This window comes from Bos grunniens, chromosome 1 (genome assembly GCF_055505025.1).
Source record: "Bos grunniens cultivar Pamir isolate PY7600 chromosome 1, Bosgru_T2T1.0, whole genome shotgun sequence".
Taxonomy (NCBI): domain Eukaryota; kingdom Metazoa; phylum Chordata; class Mammalia; order Artiodactyla; family Bovidae; genus Bos; species Bos grunniens.
Genome location: NC_141165.1, coordinates 22,469,547 through 22,487,648, shown reverse-complemented (window position 1 = coordinate 22,487,648; position 18,102 = coordinate 22,469,547). Strand labels below are relative to the sequence as shown.

General features: G+C 41.9%; 1 protein-coding gene across 6 annotated transcripts in view; it reads left to right on the top strand.

Moving 5' to 3' along the window:
• The first annotated feature begins 471 nt into the window (after positions 1-471).
• The window catches only part of RYK (receptor like tyrosine kinase), a 109,790-nt gene continuing 92,159 nt past the window's right edge, over positions 472-18,102 (top strand). For 2 of the 6 annotated variants that reach the window (XM_086316134.1, XM_086316133.1), the window contains exon 1: positions 952-1,321. In XM_086316134.1, coding sequence (XP_086172260.1) covers positions 1,093-1,321 — 229 coding nt within the window. In that variant the 5' untranslated portion in view covers positions 952-1,092. Of the gene's footprint in view, positions 801-884; positions 1,322-18,102 lie in introns of those variants that run through there. The other 4 variants (XM_086316136.1, XM_086316137.1, XM_086316132.1 and 1 more) reach the window with 4 other exon arrangements.

Genomic DNA, 18,102 nt, shown 5'->3' with positions numbered 1-18,102 from the left:
ACCGGCATGTATGCTTGGAAGCCTCCAGAAGAGAGGCAGCATGTGGAGCAGATTTCACTGCGACATGTCAGTACATCACAAGGTGCACCAGCTCGCTGGATCGCCTTTAAAAAGAGACCAGGTGTATCTGTGATTCTTAACCTCTTTGAGGGACAGGGACTCCCTACAACAATTGAGATGTCCCTATCACTTCTGTGTATGCTCAAGCCTACACGCAGAACACACTTTTGCACACAATTTCATACGGGGCGGTGTGGGCGGGGGGGTGGGGGGGAGGCGGGCGGAGAGCTGTCAAAGTCCAGCATGGACCATATATTAACGACCCCAAATGCACGTTGATTATAGAGATGCAGAACGATTATAAAAAATAAAAATTTGTCACATGTAGAAATAAGGTTAAAAAGTTTGCTGAACAAGATCTCGGAAAATAAAAGTATATAGTATATACCCATGAAGACAGACACAGAAATGTTAATGTTGACCTCTGTTGGTAGGATAAAAGGTGATTTCTATTTGTCTCCATCTTCTCTCCAAACGAAAAGCATGTTTCTCTTTTGCAATTCGCGGCTGCATCCACGCAATTTCCTGGATTTGGGAGCCCGGTCTGCTGCAGGAGCGGCCTGGGCCTGCCTGCCACGACCCTCCATCCTGGGCGGGTGTGTGTGTGTTACAGACAATAGGCAAGCAAACATCAGGCTGGTAACAACGTGGGACGACGGCTGGCTCCTTTAGAGGGTGACCGGAGAGTCCTAGGCCAGCAATGCTACTCGAAAAGCAAAGGGCTCCTCGCGAGGTTCGGGGTCCGTACAGAGGAGGCGGTGCGTGCGTGCGCGCTCTCAGGGCGGCGGCGGCGGCGCGCGCGCGCGCTACCGCGACCCGCTCCCCGCAGCGGACGATGCCGCCGAGGAGGAGGCGGCGGCGGCGGCGGCGCGCTCCGGCGGTCTGAAGCGGCGGCCGGCTGCCACGGGCCGGCGGCGCGATGAGCTGGGCGGCCGCCCCCGGCTCGGGGCTGTGAGGGGCTCGGGGCCGGGGGTGGGCGGCGGCGGCGCAGCGGGCGGCCCACGCTTCTCTTCAGCGGCGGCGGCGGTGGCCATGCGCGGGACGGCGGGACCGAGGCCGCCGGGCCAGGGCCGCCTCCCGGGGACCCGCGGCCTGAAGGCCCCGCCGCCGCCGCTGCTGCTCCTGCTCGCGCTATTGCCGCTGCTGCCCACGCCTGGCGCCGCTGCCGCCCCGGCCTCGCGGCCCCCGGCGCTGCCGCCCGCGGCGGCGGGGCCCAGCGTGAGCCTCTACCTGAGCGAGGATGAGGTGCGCCGGCTCATCGGTGAGTGGGGACGCCTGCGCCAGGGCGGGCAGGTCCGCCCGGGCCCGGGTGCTTCCGGCCCAGTCCGCGCGCGCTGGACCGCCGGCGGGTCGGTCCCAGCTCCAGGGTCGCCTCCGGGCCCCGGCGTTTGCTTGCTGTGTTGGCCGGGAGGTGTGGTCCCTGCCCGCCTCCCCCCAACGCCGGGCCAGCCTTCCGGCCTACTCCCCAAGCCGCCTAAAGACCCGGGGACCCCTCGGCCGCCGGCGAGCTTCTCCATTCCGGCTTGCTTACAGCCTCTTCGGCCTTTCGCCTTATTCCCTAGAGGCACTCTTCCCCGCCGCTCCAAGTTTCTTTGACCCTTCCTCTATACGTGTCGCTCTAGGGCCCTGGACTTCGGGTACTCGAAATCCACGTTTTATTTAGGAACTGCAGTGATTCTGATGCCCTGGTAGAGGCAACACTACTGTGCTGATACTTTGCTGCTATCATAGGTTTATATTTTCTTTAAATGAAAGAAGTTGGTTATAAGGGCGCTACTGTTCGAGGCAGTCTCCAGATCAGGGACGATAAGCGTATTTTATAATAGTGAATGAATCTCCAGGTACCAGACCTTTTAGCTTCTTCAGTACCTTGGTTTTTGTCTTGGATATGTTGGAGTTTGGACTGGTCCTGTATTTCAGGGCCCCTCTTCTACGTTGATACCTTCTAAGGAAAGGAGAACTTGGCTTTGGGTCAGCTGGTGGTTCTGTTCTACCTAATTAGTTTTGTTATTGGGGAATTAATTCGAAAAATAGGACTTTGTGGATTCTGGAAGTAACTCCTTAGAGGAAGGTCTAATAGAAATGGCCCCAAATAGGAAGTCTTTGGTACTTGCAGATACCTAGACATTCACTTTCTTTTGTGTATTATGGGCCAAAGAGCCACAGTTTGTTTTTCCGTCTTTATTTCATCTCAGATTTGTGGTACATCTGAGTGTTTGATGGGAAAAATTACTTTTATCTATCATTTTATCCTGTTCTTTAAAAGTCATAAGACTTTCTTGAAGCCTGTTGAAGTCGACTTAGTGTTAAAGTGGAATTGCTTTTAAGCAGACTATTTAGACATTGTTACATATATGGGCTTGTAGTTTTTAACCAAAGAAGAATGCTGTGTTTTTGTAATGTCCTGCCATTCTAAATCCTCTTTGCACTCTAGCAGAATTAGCGGAATTTAGTTTAGCTGAATGAAAATTGCAAATTGGATTAGTGCTTGAAACAAGACTAAAGTTTAGGAAAAATATTGTTTATAAATTAACCCATCACATTAATTAAAAAATAATATTTTAAAAATAGTAATTTACTCATTTTAAAAATACTATGTATTGTGCATGATTTTGTAAAGATTTTTTGGTTAAAAATGTGTATATAATTTGTGGCTTTGTTTATATGTAAGAAATCATCTCCAGGAGAAGGACAGGGAAGCTTGGCATGCTGCAGTCATGGGGACCCAAAGAGTTGGACTCGACTGAGCAACTGAACTGGATTGAGGGAAGGGACAGGGGACAACCAGAGGCTGACATGGAGTGCCTGCCATATACTTGCTCCTCCATGTTTTATACATGTTATTTTCTTTAATTTTCTTGTGACCCAGTGAGGTGAATATTATTATTCCCATTTTAAAGATGAAGAAAGTGAGACTTCTAAGTAACTTGTTCAAGGCTACACATGTAATAATCTTTTTTTAAAAAATCAAACGTAGTGTTGACATAGACCACAAAGTTTCATTGAATGAAATGAAGATATTTATAATAGAAGTTTGATCATGGTGTGGTGGAAAAGAATAATTGCTATTTAATACTTGAAATGTTGTATTTGTTACCTGATTGATAAACATCCAATTTATGCCCAGGAATGAGCCATTGGGAAGAAGGGAGAGAATTTCCTTGCTGATCAAAACCTCAGTCACCTCTGGGACAGGGGAGACCTGTAGTATTTTCTTTAATACAGAAAGAGTTGACCTGTTAGAGTGGGTCTCTTGACTCTCCATCCTGCTCAGATCCAGGCCCTCTTCTTCCTTTATCTATTCTTCTAACTTGAAAGTATTCCTTGGCTACTCCTGGCTGGGAAAGAGCAAGTGGGTGGGGCTGATGTGTACCAGGCGTACTGGGTTCTCAGAATGCAGTTTCCCATAGGAACTCTTATTAAGACTGCTTGTGTCGTGTTTTTGTATCTTTATGGTTTTTTAAGTGCCTTCTAAAAGCTAATTTGAGAAACTAACCATCACTATAATATTTCTAAGACAACGAATTTGCATTGCCAAGTGCAAAACTTATAAGTGAAGTTGGTAGTGACTTCATAAATTGAACTAATTGTTTTTGACATGAGAATAATTTTTTTTAATGCAGTTCATACATGCACATATTTTTTAAAAAATCAATAACGCTAAAAGACTTAAAAAGCAATAGTCTTCTGCTTTTGGCCTTTCATCTTCCAGGCCCTACTTTCCAGTGGAAGCTGCTTTCCCAAGCTAGCTCTTTTTTTCCTCCCTGTTTTTTTACTTTTCATATTTTGAAATCAGTGTAGATATCCTAGTATAATAACTGAGCAGTTGCCCTCTTCTCATGCCCAAACCCCCCTGTTTAGTTACATCATTTTTAGTAAAACCAGCAGTCTGTATTTACATTATTGTGCATATATTTATATTATAAATTTTTATTATACATTATTGTATGTATACATGTATGTATACAGACACACACATAAATATAAATTCACTTCTGAGTTAAATGGTGACCCATAAATGGTTATGTTTTCTTTTCCAAAACGCTTTTGTTTTTCCTGGAGCAAATAAGAGACTTAAACTTTTTGATAAGTCTATTCTGTATCTATGGCTACATTCTCTCATACACTCCAAGAAATATATTAAATGCCTTTTGATATTTTTTTTTCAAGTAACGCATCAAATCATCTATCAGTTCCACTTGTTTTCCTCTTAGAGCCTCCTTGTTTTGGAGGGAGAAAACGGTAGGCTTGTTTTCTCTGCAGATTCTGTACCCTTCTCTTCTGTCCCCTTTTCCTCTGATCCTGGATCTCCTGCCTTCTTTTTTTTGGTTTGCGTCATGTTACTGAAGTGTATCCTCAGTAGCCTCCTGAGAAGAGTTGCATGGGAGGTAAATTATTTCAGGCCTTGTATGTCTGGAGATGTCTATCCTATCCTCATGCTTTTAGGTGATTTGACAGAATTTACATATTAGAAAAAAATACATATATTTTTGCTACTTTTGGTGGCATTTTTCACAGTTACCTGGCTTTAAGGGTTTCTGATGAAAAATCCAAAGGCATTCTGATGCTTTTTTTCCTTGTTGTTTGAGCTTAAGGTCTTTAAGAAATCTGTAATTTTATAAGCTGCTCTGTGGCCCCTTCTCCTGTCTGTGGTTCCTCTTGTCTTAGTGAGGCCTTTCAATCTAGAGACTCATATCCTTCAGTTTTAAAGAATGCCTGTTACTTCTGATAATTTCCTGTCCATCACTTTTTGTTTGCTTCCGAAATGTCTATTGGTTTGGTTGTTGAATCTCCTGTAATTGATCTTCAGATACCCTTAACTTATGTTGCCTCTTATTTATATCTTCATATTTGGAGGTGGAAGGAGGGGGAAATTTTCTCAATTTTGTCTTCTAAGCTCTTGTATTTTTAAAATTTTAATGATTATTTTAAATTTTAGAACTCCTTCTGTTCCCTGTTTAAATTTCATTTTATTCTAATTTTATGGATATATTATCTTCATTTATCTTTCAGGCGTATGTTGTTTTTAATTTTTTCTGTATGTTTAATATTTTAAAAATACTTCTTCTGCTTCCTTCAATGTGCCTGTTTATTTCAGAGTTCTTTTTCTGTTCATTTAAATTATATCTGTTGATCCTCCCGTGTCTGTAATTAATTAAGAATGAGATTCTGAAAAGTTGATTAGGGGAGAGCAAGCCTGTGTGTATGTGTGTGAGAGGTCTCCTGGCCTCGCGTGGGGTGCGAGTGGACTTTTCATTGGGAGCCTCCTCCCATATATCAGCGCCTTCACCTCTTCTTTAGGACTGGTCAGCATCTGTGGAGAAGACACCTCCACTCTGCTGCCTCAGATGTGCTTGGTGATACATCAGCTGCCTGGGTTTGAATTATCTGGTTGGGGAGAGATGGAGGGTGCCGTTATTCAGGCTGTAGACTTTGACTTCTGTTTACAACTCTCTTGTTTTTGTGGTTCAGTTTCTTCAGAGAAAAACTTTGGGTTAACTGCCAGACCTGGGGGCCCAACAGCTCTGAATGCCCCTCACCAGTGGCTCCCCCTTTGGCAGGCTAGAGCCTCAGGCTGGTGGCTCTTGGTGCATCCAGGGCTGAGTCCCTCCAGGGGTCCTGAGAAGCACTGACCACTCCTTCAGCCGTGTCCCATCTTGCATATAGAGTCACAAAGAGTTGGACACGACTAAGCACACACGAGCACATCATGCAAAAATTTGTTGAAATATCTGATGTGGTGTTGTCTACTTTCCCTTTGTTTGTAGTTTAGTATCTTTGTGATTTCATTACTGTCATTTTAGAGGAGTCCTAGGAAGATGGGGTTAAAGGCTAGTGATCACTTCACAGTGTGTAAATGGCACACTGTGAAGTGGGTTGGGCTTTGACTGTTGAAGAGCTGGTGACGTGTAGTTTTTTGGTAATAACAATATTAGGAAGAGTAGTGGTGGTGGTCACAGTAATCGTTGACACTTTATAGAGTGCTGCTGACATGTTGCAATCTTTTCCCTATGTCAGGTACAAAATAATCCCTGTTTTGGGTGCATATTGTTATAGATTTGAAGGAAGTATGTAACCAGCTCCTTCCCTGGTAGTAGGGCATGCAGTCTTGATTTAAGTCTATCGGTATAGAGACTCCAAAAGCCTCAGAAGCTTTATGTGGAATCCCTTTGTTTACTCCAGGCCCTGCTTAGGCTGCAGTGTTGGCATTCGATTCCCCATTTTACTAATGAGGACTCTGATTTGGGGCCCTTTGGGCAGTGAGTAGAGGGCCAGGTCTTAACTCAGTCCAGAATCCATATTGCCTCTGTGTCAGCTCTGGGGGAGCTGTGATTAACTGAAATTCTTAAGGAGTAGAATTGACAAGCGTGCTGCCACATGTGTTCATCTGTCTTCACTATTATCCACGTTCTCTCCTGTTCACTGTCTAATTGGTAATTCTGATAGTTGAGTTCCCTGGAAGTCCAGAGCTGGTGAAAATTGTCTGTGGCTGGGGCAGAGCTAGGGTGTGGGGAAAAGTTGCTGATGGACGGTGGGTATGGTATGAACTGTTCATGATAGCAGAGTTGCTGGCGCTAGGGCATCTGTAGGAGTCTAGGGAACTTCCGAGAATAGACTCCGCCTTCCACCAATTAGGAATTCACTCTGGATAACCGCCTCTCCATTAAAACAAAGTACCCTCTGGAAGAGTTAAGCATTGTTAACATCTTATTTAAAATCAGTTTAACACTAGTTGAGATCATTGCTTCTCGAATGAGTCCAGTAAAAATTTTTGAAGCCCAACCAAGTACCACATACTGTGGTAGAAAATGGCAATTCAAAGTTACTAAAGTCCTTCTCTTAAGGAACTCAAAATTTCATAAGAGAGACTAACAGTTGTAGCTACAACTCTCACATTAAGATAAGAGTTATACTTCTGATTGATGTAAGTTATTGTGGGAATGATTGCTTTTGACTGTAGAAGGGTGGAGGGTCTTGGGTTTAGGGAAGGTTTTTCTAGGAAAGGGGACATTTGAGTCTCATCTCCAAAGGTGAGCTTGAAAGACAGTAAAGAGGAGCGTTTCATGTTAGGCAAAAAAAAAAAATAGTACAAAGCCATAGGCGTATGGAAGCAGGTATGTGTGAAATCAAGGAGTAGGAACAATGTAATGTGGCTAAGATGAGAAAATTTGGCAAAACCAGGGAGTGGCAGAATATAAAGCTGAGAGGTAGGTTGAAATTAGATTAGGAATTTGAATTTTATTTTATAGGTAATGCGAAACTGTTGAATTTAGGAAAGGAGAGTACACAGAGGGGTTATAGAGAAGACAGCTTCGGCTCCAGTGAAAGGGTGGCTTGCAGACTGGAAAGATGGATTGGGGAATGGAAGAGAGTTAGCCTTGTTGTGCTGTGCTTAGTCGCTCAGTCGTGTCTGACTCTGCCACCCCGTGGACTGTAGCCTGCCAGGCTCCTCTGTCCATGGGGATTCTCCAGGCAAGAATACTGGAGTGGGTTGCCATGCCCTCCTCCAGGGGATCTTCCCAACCTAGGGATTGAACCCAGGTTTCCTATGTTGGAGGCAAATTCTTTACCATCTCAGCCACTAGGGGATCAGCTAGGGCAGTTGAGGGTGTGGCATGGGTTTATGAGGAATTTGCAGGGAGTTTGGAGAAGACTTAGTGGGGAGAACCGAGGGCTAAAGAAAAGGGAGGAGGCAGAGAGGAATCAAAGTTTCAGATTTGAGCAGCTTTTTCTTATTGAAAATGGTTGAAGGAAAAGAAAAATGAGATGAGCCATTTTTCTCCCAGCACCTCTCTTCCTTTTCAACCTCAAGCCAAGTGTTTGGGGGTGGGGGAGCAGTGAGCGTGTTCTTTCTGCTGCTGCGGGGCCTGTCCTCCCGCTGCTCAGACTCTGAGGAGGTGGTGCTGGTGGAGGTGGGTTAGCACGCTGCAGCATGCTCCGAAGCCTGGATGTTTTGGGTGGGGTTGGTGGTATTGATACAATGTTAATTTGAATCCATGTGTTCTTCATTGGGACAGCTAGACTGAGACATTGTGCAGTTGTGGGTTTTGAATTTTTTTTTTTTTTTCCGGTCTTCATTCTACACACGTGGGAGAACTGTCCAGTTATGGCTAAACCTGTCTCCTGTGAGTCACATCCTGAGTGACTCGTCTGTTCTGAAGGTGCTGCCTGAAATACTGTTTGGACTTTAAGGGTCACTTTAGAAACAAATGAAATGTGGGTATTTTTTTTTTTTTTTTTTTAGCATCCTGAATTGAGAAATTCCACATGACTACTTTTGGGGTTTTAACACAATTATGCCAGTGTTCTGAAAAGACTTGCCAGCTATATATACTAAAACAAAACAAAAACTTGACATGAAATAGAGCCATTACCTACTCTGAAATTGTATTATGCTTAAAAGTATGTTTTTTCCTGTGTTATTGTTGATGTATACCAAGTATAATATTTTCTAATCAAGATGTTATTAAACAACTTTGATTTATGTAGGACCTCTAAAAATGTGATGTGCCAAAACAAATGTGTGTATTGCTGAATTACATAATAAACCATTTACTGAAAATTCTCAATTGTGTTCAGCAAGTAATAGTGCTGAGTGGCAGACTATTTTTGAAAAGAAATTTCAGACGTCCCATTCTTGTTCTTAAGACGAATATGTTGTATCTTGTTCATAAATAATGAACATGTTCTTTTATAAATATGTCTTGCTCTAGGTCATCAGTTTCACTTAATTTCTTTTATTTATCAACCGTTGGCAGTAGATGGCATTGGCATTTTTTAATAGATAAAGCTGAGACTCTGGGAAATTACACAGTTTGCTGGAGGTCACAGAGATGTCTGGGGCTGTATGACTCTAAAGTGCGTGCTTTCTCTACTGTGCTGCCTCTGAAAGTTAACAGTTTACATAGTCTTTATCTAACGAGAGTCATCTGAGGGGCTTAAACAAAATACAGATTCAAAGACCTACTCTGAGCAATTTGTTTAGGAGATCTGAGATGGGGTCCAGCCAATGGGGTTTTTGAACAGTATGTCTCATGAATTATCAGATGTACGGCTTTTTCACATTTGAACATCTCTGAAATTGGAATCATTTTACAATCAGTGGTGAGTCATCAGGTAATTGACAGCCTTTTTTCTTTCTTAATGGCACAAGAAATAACGGTGCATTTAGACTAAATGAAATACAGTATTTTAACAAGATGAAATTGTAAAGGAGACTTAGATATAATTTGCCACCTTTCTTGTTTTTTGGGTATCTGTCACAACTTTCTTTCAGAATTGTAAAATTCACTGGTGATAACATATTTGTGGTAATGGCTGTGTAGTAATGTCCTTGCAGGGAAGGCCAAAATGGCATTAGGTTTAAAAGCAATGGAAACGTGCTTTTCGGCTGGGAAGTTGCTGTCAAGAGAATTATCAGTGGTTCTCAACTTATTTTGTGAAAGCCTTAGAGCCTTTCCCTAGACAAGGGTATGGATCCCACATACACTAAGTTTTGTGTACTCTGATGGGGGTTCTTAGACTTTGAGGGTTTTGCAGGGCCTCTTGATGAAAGCTTATGGATACATCTGAACCCCTTGAAAGCTGCTTCTGGAAGGAAGCATCTATTACATTCCGTATATCATCAGGTCAGATTCTCTGACCTCCTACGTGATTTTTTTTCTTCCAGTTTTATTCAGATATAATTGACATACAGCACTGTGTAAGTTTAACATGGCCAGCATAATGATTTGACTTACATACATCATGAAATAACTACCATAGTAGGTTTAGTGAACACTATTATCTCATGTAGATGCAATATTAAAGAAATAGAAACAGAGTTTTTTTCCTTGTGGTGAGAATTCTTCGATTTACTCACTTAACAGCATTCATATAGAGCATATAGCAGTGTTAATTATCGTGTTATACATTATACCCCTAGTACTTATTTATCTTATAACTGCAAGTTTGTGCTTTTTGACTACCTTCATCAACTCCTCCTGCCCCCTGAATTTGTAAAAAGTTTGCAGACATTAAGGCTTATTCTGTTGTAATTACGTGGCTTTTGACAAATGCATCCCCTCTAGTATCACACAGAATAATTTTGCAGCCCTGAAAATTCCCCTGTGAAGGGGGCATTTATGTTTATTAATACCATTACTTATATTTTAAGTAAGTTTGCTTTTAAAAAATGTATTTATTATGGAGAATTTCAAACATTCAGGAGTAGACAGACTAGTATAGTGAAATTCTATGTATCCATTATCCAGTTTCAACAGTTATCATCTCAGAGCCAGTTTTCTTTGGTCTGTACTTCTCCACTCGCAATCCACTCCCTTGTTATCACTTCCCCCCGTCTTCTGCTTGGATTATTTTGAAGCAAACTCAGAAAATTGCATAAAATATTTTTTGGTGTGTGTGTCTAAAAGATAAGGACTCTTAAAAATTTATAATAACCAAGATCACACCTAAGAAATTAACAGTGATTCATAAATATCATATATCTGGGCTTCCGTCGTCCTGCTTTATAAATTAATGTTTATATGGAGACTCTTGCCTGCCACCTGTTTCTTCTCTTGTCGCTGCTCCCCACCACACCACGGTTTAGTTCCTTTGGTGCCAAGCTCTTCTCACCCTAGGGTCTGCAGTCAACTCTTGCTCTGCCTTATGTACTTATCGCAGATCTTTTTGGGGCTGGAGCCTTCTGTATCTCAGCTTAGTGTTCCTTCCTCAGAGAGCTTTGCCTCTCTAGGGCTGACCCTCAGTGCTACTCGGTTCTGTCACTTTGTTTTCTTTTAGGTGGGATTCTCTGGTGGCTCAGATGGTGAAGAGTCTGCTTGCAGTGCCAGAGACCTGGGTTGAATCCCTGGGTCAGGAAGATCCTCTAGAGAAGGGACTACCCATTCCAGTATTCTTGCCTGGAGAATTCCATGGACAGAGGAGCCTGCGAGCTACAGCCCAGGGGGTCCCAAAGACTCAGACACGACTGAGAGGCTAACACTTTGACTTTTGTTGTTTCTATCTCCCTCTGTAGGAAACTTAATTCTGTTTGAATAGCTGCTGCTGCCTCTGCTGAGTCGCTTCAGTCGTATCCGACTCTGTGCGACCCCATAGACGGCAGCCCACCAGGCGACCCTTTTATACTGTTTTACTCTATATCCCCAGCACCTGAAACAGTACCTGGCACATAGTCAGGTACTGTTCAGTTAAAATTCAGTGAATGAGTTAGTGAATGAATCATACTTTTTTTTTTTTACTTCACCATCTTGTGCCTTACTGGAGTTCTCATTCTTTTGATCATTTCCCTTTGCCCACTTAGTTATTATCCAAAAGGATATTGGAGTCAACTTGCAAATGGACGTTTAAATAAATTAGTTATAATGGCTTCCTTTGAAGTCGCCTAATTTTCCCAACTCTCTCTCCCCTGAACCCCGCTCCCTGGGTGAGATGTCCCCGCCTTGGCTTCCATAGCTCCATGCCATGTATAAACCATGTGGTCACTGTGCCCATCACATTCTCTAGTGCCCTGCTTCACTAAGGCTACCTTGTGGCTTGGCACGCAGCTGTCTTTCAGCAGACTGCTGGTCCACACTACAGCTGAAGGATATAAAATATTCAACAGAGATTCTGGCAAAATAATTAAAAGCTGGAAAACAGATTTCTAATCTTCTGAAATGCTAATCTGCTGTTAACCCTAGCCAGTGTATTTTTTCATCTCTAGAAATTTGATTTGGGTCTTTTCATGTCTTCCATGTCTCTTCTTGACTTTTTGTGGGGGCACAGTTACAGTCGTTTTCATGTCAGCTGATTCTAACATCTGTCAGTTCTGCATTGGTTTCAGTTGATCTATTTTGCTTTTTTGCATGCCTGATAGTTTATGAATAGACACAGGCATTATGAATTTTATCCTGTTGGGTCCTGGATATTTTTATATTTCTGTAAATATTTTTAGGTTTTATTCTGGTACTCAGTTAAGTTACTTGGAAACAGTTTGATCTTTTCAGGTCTAGGTATTTAGACTTGTTAGATAGGACAGGAGCAGGCTCAGTGTAGGTCCAAGTATTTCTGAGTCAAGACCTTTCTTTGTACTTGCTCCTGTGACTCTGGCAGATGTGAGTAGGTGATATTCCAGAACCTGTGAAGTGTTACCCTCTGTTAACCTTTTATTTTTGCTCTGTTCTGTGTAGCTTCTTTATGCATGCTCTGAGCAGTACTCAGCCAAAGGCTGGAGGGGCAGCCCTCTGCAGATCTTGGAAGTTCTCTCTCCATGCAGCTCTCTCTTCTCTGGAAATTTGTCCTACATACTCTAGCTGTCTTTGCCTTTCTGAACTCATGTATTTTGTCTGGTTTTGGTTATTTCAGACAAGAGAGTTTATCTGGTCCTGTTACTTGGTCTCGCCCAGAAGTGGAAATGTCCGAGGATTATCTTTTTGATTGTTTGCGTTTTTTCAAAAATTGTTTAACTCCTTAGATTATTTGTTAAGATAATTCAGTCCAATTTCAAGAAAAATTCTAAAGTTTGTGTATGTGTGCATGTATGCACATGTGCAAAAATGTGGGTTTATAGTAGATAATATGGTGTGGGATAATATTGGATTTGAAATCTGCATATTTGAGTTTTAAATCTATCTCCTCCTTCTGTTATATGTGGGCAGGCAAGTAATTAATGTTTCTGAGTGTTGGTTTCCTCATATATGAGATGCTTTTCAGTGTATAACAGGATGTCTGTTGCATAGTTGCTGTATATGAAAGTGCCATATAATCCTCAGAATAATTTATTTTGGTTATTGGTGGGGGATTTGTATGTTTTTGGATAAAAACTCAAATCATAGAATGTTAAAGGGGTTATTTAGATATCACCTGCTTGATTGATTGCCTTCGGTAGCAACATTTATCACTCATTGAATAATTACTGAGTTTACACTAGACGTTATTTTAGAAGCTTGACATGTTTTGGTGAGATAAAACAGCTAAAGATCCCTGTCCTCATACAACTAACTTTTAGCAGAGAGACGAGTGACTTGCCTGGGGCAAAAAAAATTCAGGCAACTTTGGGACAGGGCTCCAAATTTGCACTTGGAGTTGCTTGCAGGGAGGAATAATGTTTGTGAATTCTCTGTTGTGTCTTTGATTTCCTGGCTGTAACAGCCAACTCTGAGCTACTAATGGCTGCACAGCTGACTGAAAGAGTGTGTGTGCTCCTGTTAGGGATTGGCTTGAAAGAGAGTGAAAGGTGGTTATGTCAGACTGTGAGTGAATTACTTCACCTCTACTGTAGAGCTGTGCTCGCAATACATGCATGAGCTTGGTAAGATAATTTTCTTCTTTAAATAGTGCAGGAGTCAATGATAAATTGTTTTTCAGAGTATCATTTTACCAGATAGAACGTTCTGGCACTATGGCAGGGCATGCTTCGTATTTTATGTTACAGTGCTAGAGATTATGGGTTATGTTTTTGTTACTCACTATCCTTAGATAGGAGCTGAAGAAAAGATGCCCCTTTCCTACAGTGTAACATTTGTAAATTCTCTTCTTATGATGTAGTTAAATATTAGGCCTCAGCTAATTTTCTAGGTATAATTTGACTATAGCTAGATTTATGAGCTTCTGGTGGACAAATTATTACTTTATTGTATCCATTTCAGTTTGTTAGTTTCCATAAACTGGGAAAATTTGAAACAAGAGCTCTGTATTTATTTAATTTGAACATTGATTAAAATACAGACTATTTAGTGGCTTCAGACATAGTAAACGATTTAGCCTTTTTTTCCTCTGGCTCGCATACCATACTGTCCTCAGAACCTAGAAGGGTATCTTGACTAAATTTTCAACTTTAGTTTGACTAACATTTGGAAACCATGGATGATATCATAGAATAATAGAGTTTTGGCTGACTTTTTGAAACCATCATGATATCATAGAATAATAGAATTTTGTGGCTGAGGAGGGACTTTAACTTTGTCTGGTTTAACTCCCTTGTTTTATAGTTGAGGAAATTGATGCCTGGAGAAGGTGGTTAAGTAATGGATTGCCAAAGGTCACTCAGCTACTCATTAGCAAAAACTCCACTTTAGTTCTGTTCCTACATTACTTTTGCTTTTTGCCTTAACTGATTCCTCATGTTCGTCTTTGATGTAGTTGATTTCTATCAATAGCCAGCCATTCATGCATCTAACATTTGAGTGCCTACAAGCACACTAACACTCCGGCCTTGCTTGAGAGGTGTGCGAGGTAGCAGGGAAGACAGATGGTTTGGTCACTGGCACTAATGTTCGACCATTGTTGTGGTCTTAGGAAACCAATAGTTAACTTTTAAAATCATTTAGAATAATTTTTAAACTGTTATGTTATTTGAACTTAAGCTGCACAGGCCAGGTCATGTAGAACATAAGCCTTGAACTAAGCTTGAGCTTAAAATTGTTTAGGGGAAAGTGAATTTTCCTTGATGGATGTTGAGCGTTTTGCAGAAATAACTTTGGTTTTTCAGCTTGGAATTTGGGTTATCTAAAAATAACTTACGAATAAATGTCATATTTTCTAACAAGAGAGTAACATTCCTAGTGTGCTAGAATTGGCGGTGAGAAATTTAAGTCTGGTTATGATAGTTGAAGAACTGAAATGTTCTTCAGCTTAGAGGAGAACAGTCCTGTACATTTTAAGAATAGCATGCTCCCTGTTCAGTCCATGACTGTCCCCCCTTGTTCCTGTCAGCCTTCCGGCAGTCTCTTTCCACTTTCCATCTGCTTGTTGGCCTGCTCTGTCCTCTTTTCTGTTGGCCCTTTCATTTTTACCTTGTGGAACTCAAGTTTTGTTTTGAGGTCTCCTCTGACTCTTTCATAGTGCTGCTTTTTCTCTTCAGCCTAACTGAAACCTAATTGTGAGTGAAATTTTCCTCAGAATCCTTTCCAGTTGCTGGAAAACAGTTTTAGTACATTCCCTTTGCATTTATGGGGTAAGGGTCAGCTTTTTTTCTTTTCTTTTTTAAAAATAATAATTTATTGGGTGACGTTCACATGACATAAAATTCACCTTTGTAAAGTGAAGAAAGAATTCAGTGACATTTAGTTTATATGTCATATTGTGCAACCACCAACCTGTCTAGTTTCTAAACATTCCCATTGCTCCAGAGTAAAACTCCTTACCCATTAAGCAGTCTTTTCCCATCTTCCTCTCTCTTCAGCCTCTTGCAGCCACCAATTTGTGTTCCATTTATCTATGTGGATTTATCTATGCTGGGTGTTTCATATAAATGGACTAATAAAACACGAGGCATTTCTCTCTGGCTTCTTTTTGGCACTGTGTTTTGGGAGTTCATTCACATTGTAGCATGTGTGAGTCCTTCATTCGTTTCCACGACCAAATAGTATCCCATTCTGTGTCTATACCAAAATTTGTTTATTCATTCATATTTTGATGGACATTTGGGCTGTCGCCACATCTTTACTTTTGTGAACAGTGCTGCTATGAACGTGTGTGTTAAGTACTTGATTATCTGTTTTCAATTTTGGGTGTATACCTGAGAGTGGGTCATGTGGTAATTCTCTGTTTTAACTTTTGGAAGAACCACCAAACTTTTTTTTTTTTACAGTGACTGAGCCTTTTTGTGGTCCCATCACAGTGTACAAAAGTTCCAACTTCTCCATATCCTTGCTAACGCTTGCAGTTTTCTGTTTGTTTTGTAATTAAAGCTATCCTAGTGAGTGTAAAGGGATACCTCATTGTAGTTTTGATCTGTATTTCCCTCATGACAAATGATATTCATATGTTTGTTGGCTGTTTGTGTGTTTTCTCTGGAGAAATGTCTATTCAGGTCCTCTGCCCATTAAAAAAAAATATTTATTTATTTGGCTTCATGGAGTCTCAGTTGCAGCACACAGGATCTGTGTTGCGGGGCACGGGATCTTCGTTGTGGCATGCAGGCTTCTCTCTAGTTGTGGTGTGTGGGCTTAGTTGTCCCACCCCATGAATTGAAGTTGCTCAGTCGTGTCCGACTCTTTGCGACCCCGTGGACTGTAGCCTACCAGGCTTCTCAGTCTATGGGATTTTCCAGGCAAGAGTACTGGAGTGGGGTGCCATCTCCTTCTCCAGGGGATCTTCCCAACCCAGGGATCGAGCGCGGTTCTCCTGCATTGTAGGCAGACGCTTCACCCTCTGAGCCACCAGGGAAGCCTGTTCCACCCTATCTTAATTCACCGACTGGGAATCGACCCAGCGTCCTCTGGTTAGAAGGTGGATTCTCAACCACTGGACTACCAGGGAAGTCCCCCTTGCCCATTTTTAAATTGTCTTTTTGTTGTTGGGTTGTAAGAGTTCTTTATATATTGTGGACACTAGACCCTTATCAGATATATGATTTGCAACATTTTCCTCCATTTTCTAGGTTGTCTTCACCTTGATAATGGCTTTGGATGTACAGAGGGTTTTATGAAGTCCAATTTATCTATTTTTCTTCTGTTAATCTTGCTTTTAGTGCCATATTTAAGAATCCATTGCTAAATCCAAGGTCATAAAATTTTATCCCTATATTTTTTTCTAAGAGTTTTATAGTTTTCAGTTCAGTTCAGTTCAGTCACTCAGTCATGTCCAAGACTCTTTGCGACCCCATGAATCACAGCACACCAGGCCTCCCTATCCATCACCAATTCCTGGAATTCACTCAGACTCACATCCATTGAGTCCGTGGTGCCATCTAGCCATCTCATCCTCTGTCGTCCCCTTCTCCTCCTGCCCCCAATCCCTCCCAGCATCAGAGTCTTTTCCAGTGAGTCAACTCTTCGCATGAGGTGGCCAAAGTACTGGAGTTTCAGCTTTAGCATCATTCCTTCCAAAGAAATCCCAGGGCTGATCTCCTTCAGAATGGACTGGTTGGATCTCCTTGCAGTCCAAGGGACTCTCAAGAGTCTTCTCCAACACCACAGTTCAAAAGCATCAATTCTTCGGCGCTCAGCCTTCTTCACAGTCCAACTCACATCCATACATGACCACAGGAAAAACCATAGCCTTAACTAGACGGACCTTTGTTGGCAAAGTAATGTGTCTGCTTTTGAATATGCTATCTAGGTTGGTCATAACTTTCCTTCCAAGGAGTAAGTGTCTTTTAATTTCATGGCTGCAGTCACCATCTGCAGTGATTTTGGAGCCCAGAAAAATAAAGTCTGACACTGTTTCCACTGTTTCCCCATCTATTTCCCATGAAGTGATGGGACCGGATGCCATGATCTTCTTTTTCTGAATGTTGAGCTTTAAGCCAACTTGTTCACTCTCCACTTTCACTTTCATCAAGAGGCTTTTTAGTTCCTCTTCACTTTCTGCCATAAGGGTGGTGTCATCTGCATATCTGAGGTTATTGATATTTCTCCTGGCAATCTTGATTCCAGCTTGTGCTTCTTCCAGTCCAGCGTTTCTCATGATGTACTCTGTATATAAGTTAAATAAGCAGGGTGACAGTATACAGCCTTGACGTACTCCTTTTCCTATTTGGAACCAGTCTGTTGTTCCATGTCCAGTTCTAACTGTTGCTTCCTGACCTGCATACAGACCTCAAGAGGCAGGTCAGGTGGTCTGGTAGTCCCATCTCTTGAAGAATTTTCCACAATTTATTGTGATCCACACAGTCAAAGGCTTTGGCATAGTCAATAAAGCAGAAATAGATGTTTTTCTGGAACTCTCTTGCTTTTTCCATGATCCAGCGGTTAGGTGTTATATTTAGGTTGTTGATTTATTTTGAGTTAGTCTTTATATATGGATGAGGTAATTTCATTCTTTTTGCATATGGATATCCAGTTGTCGCAGCAGCATCTGTTAAAGAGGCTCTTCTTTCCCCATTAAGTGGTCTTGGCACACTTAACAATAATCAGTAGGCTAGATGTCTACTTGGACATCAGGTGGATGTTGAGGTCATGAACAGCCTTGGCCTCGCAAGGTTTCCCAGGTCTGCCCTTGTGCCCCACTCCCTCCTGTCTATTGTTTCTTTGCCATGCATCATAACACATCCTTTACCATATAGTTCCTGAGGAACTGAGTACCACTTTTGATGATGGTTAAAATAACTATGGGTTT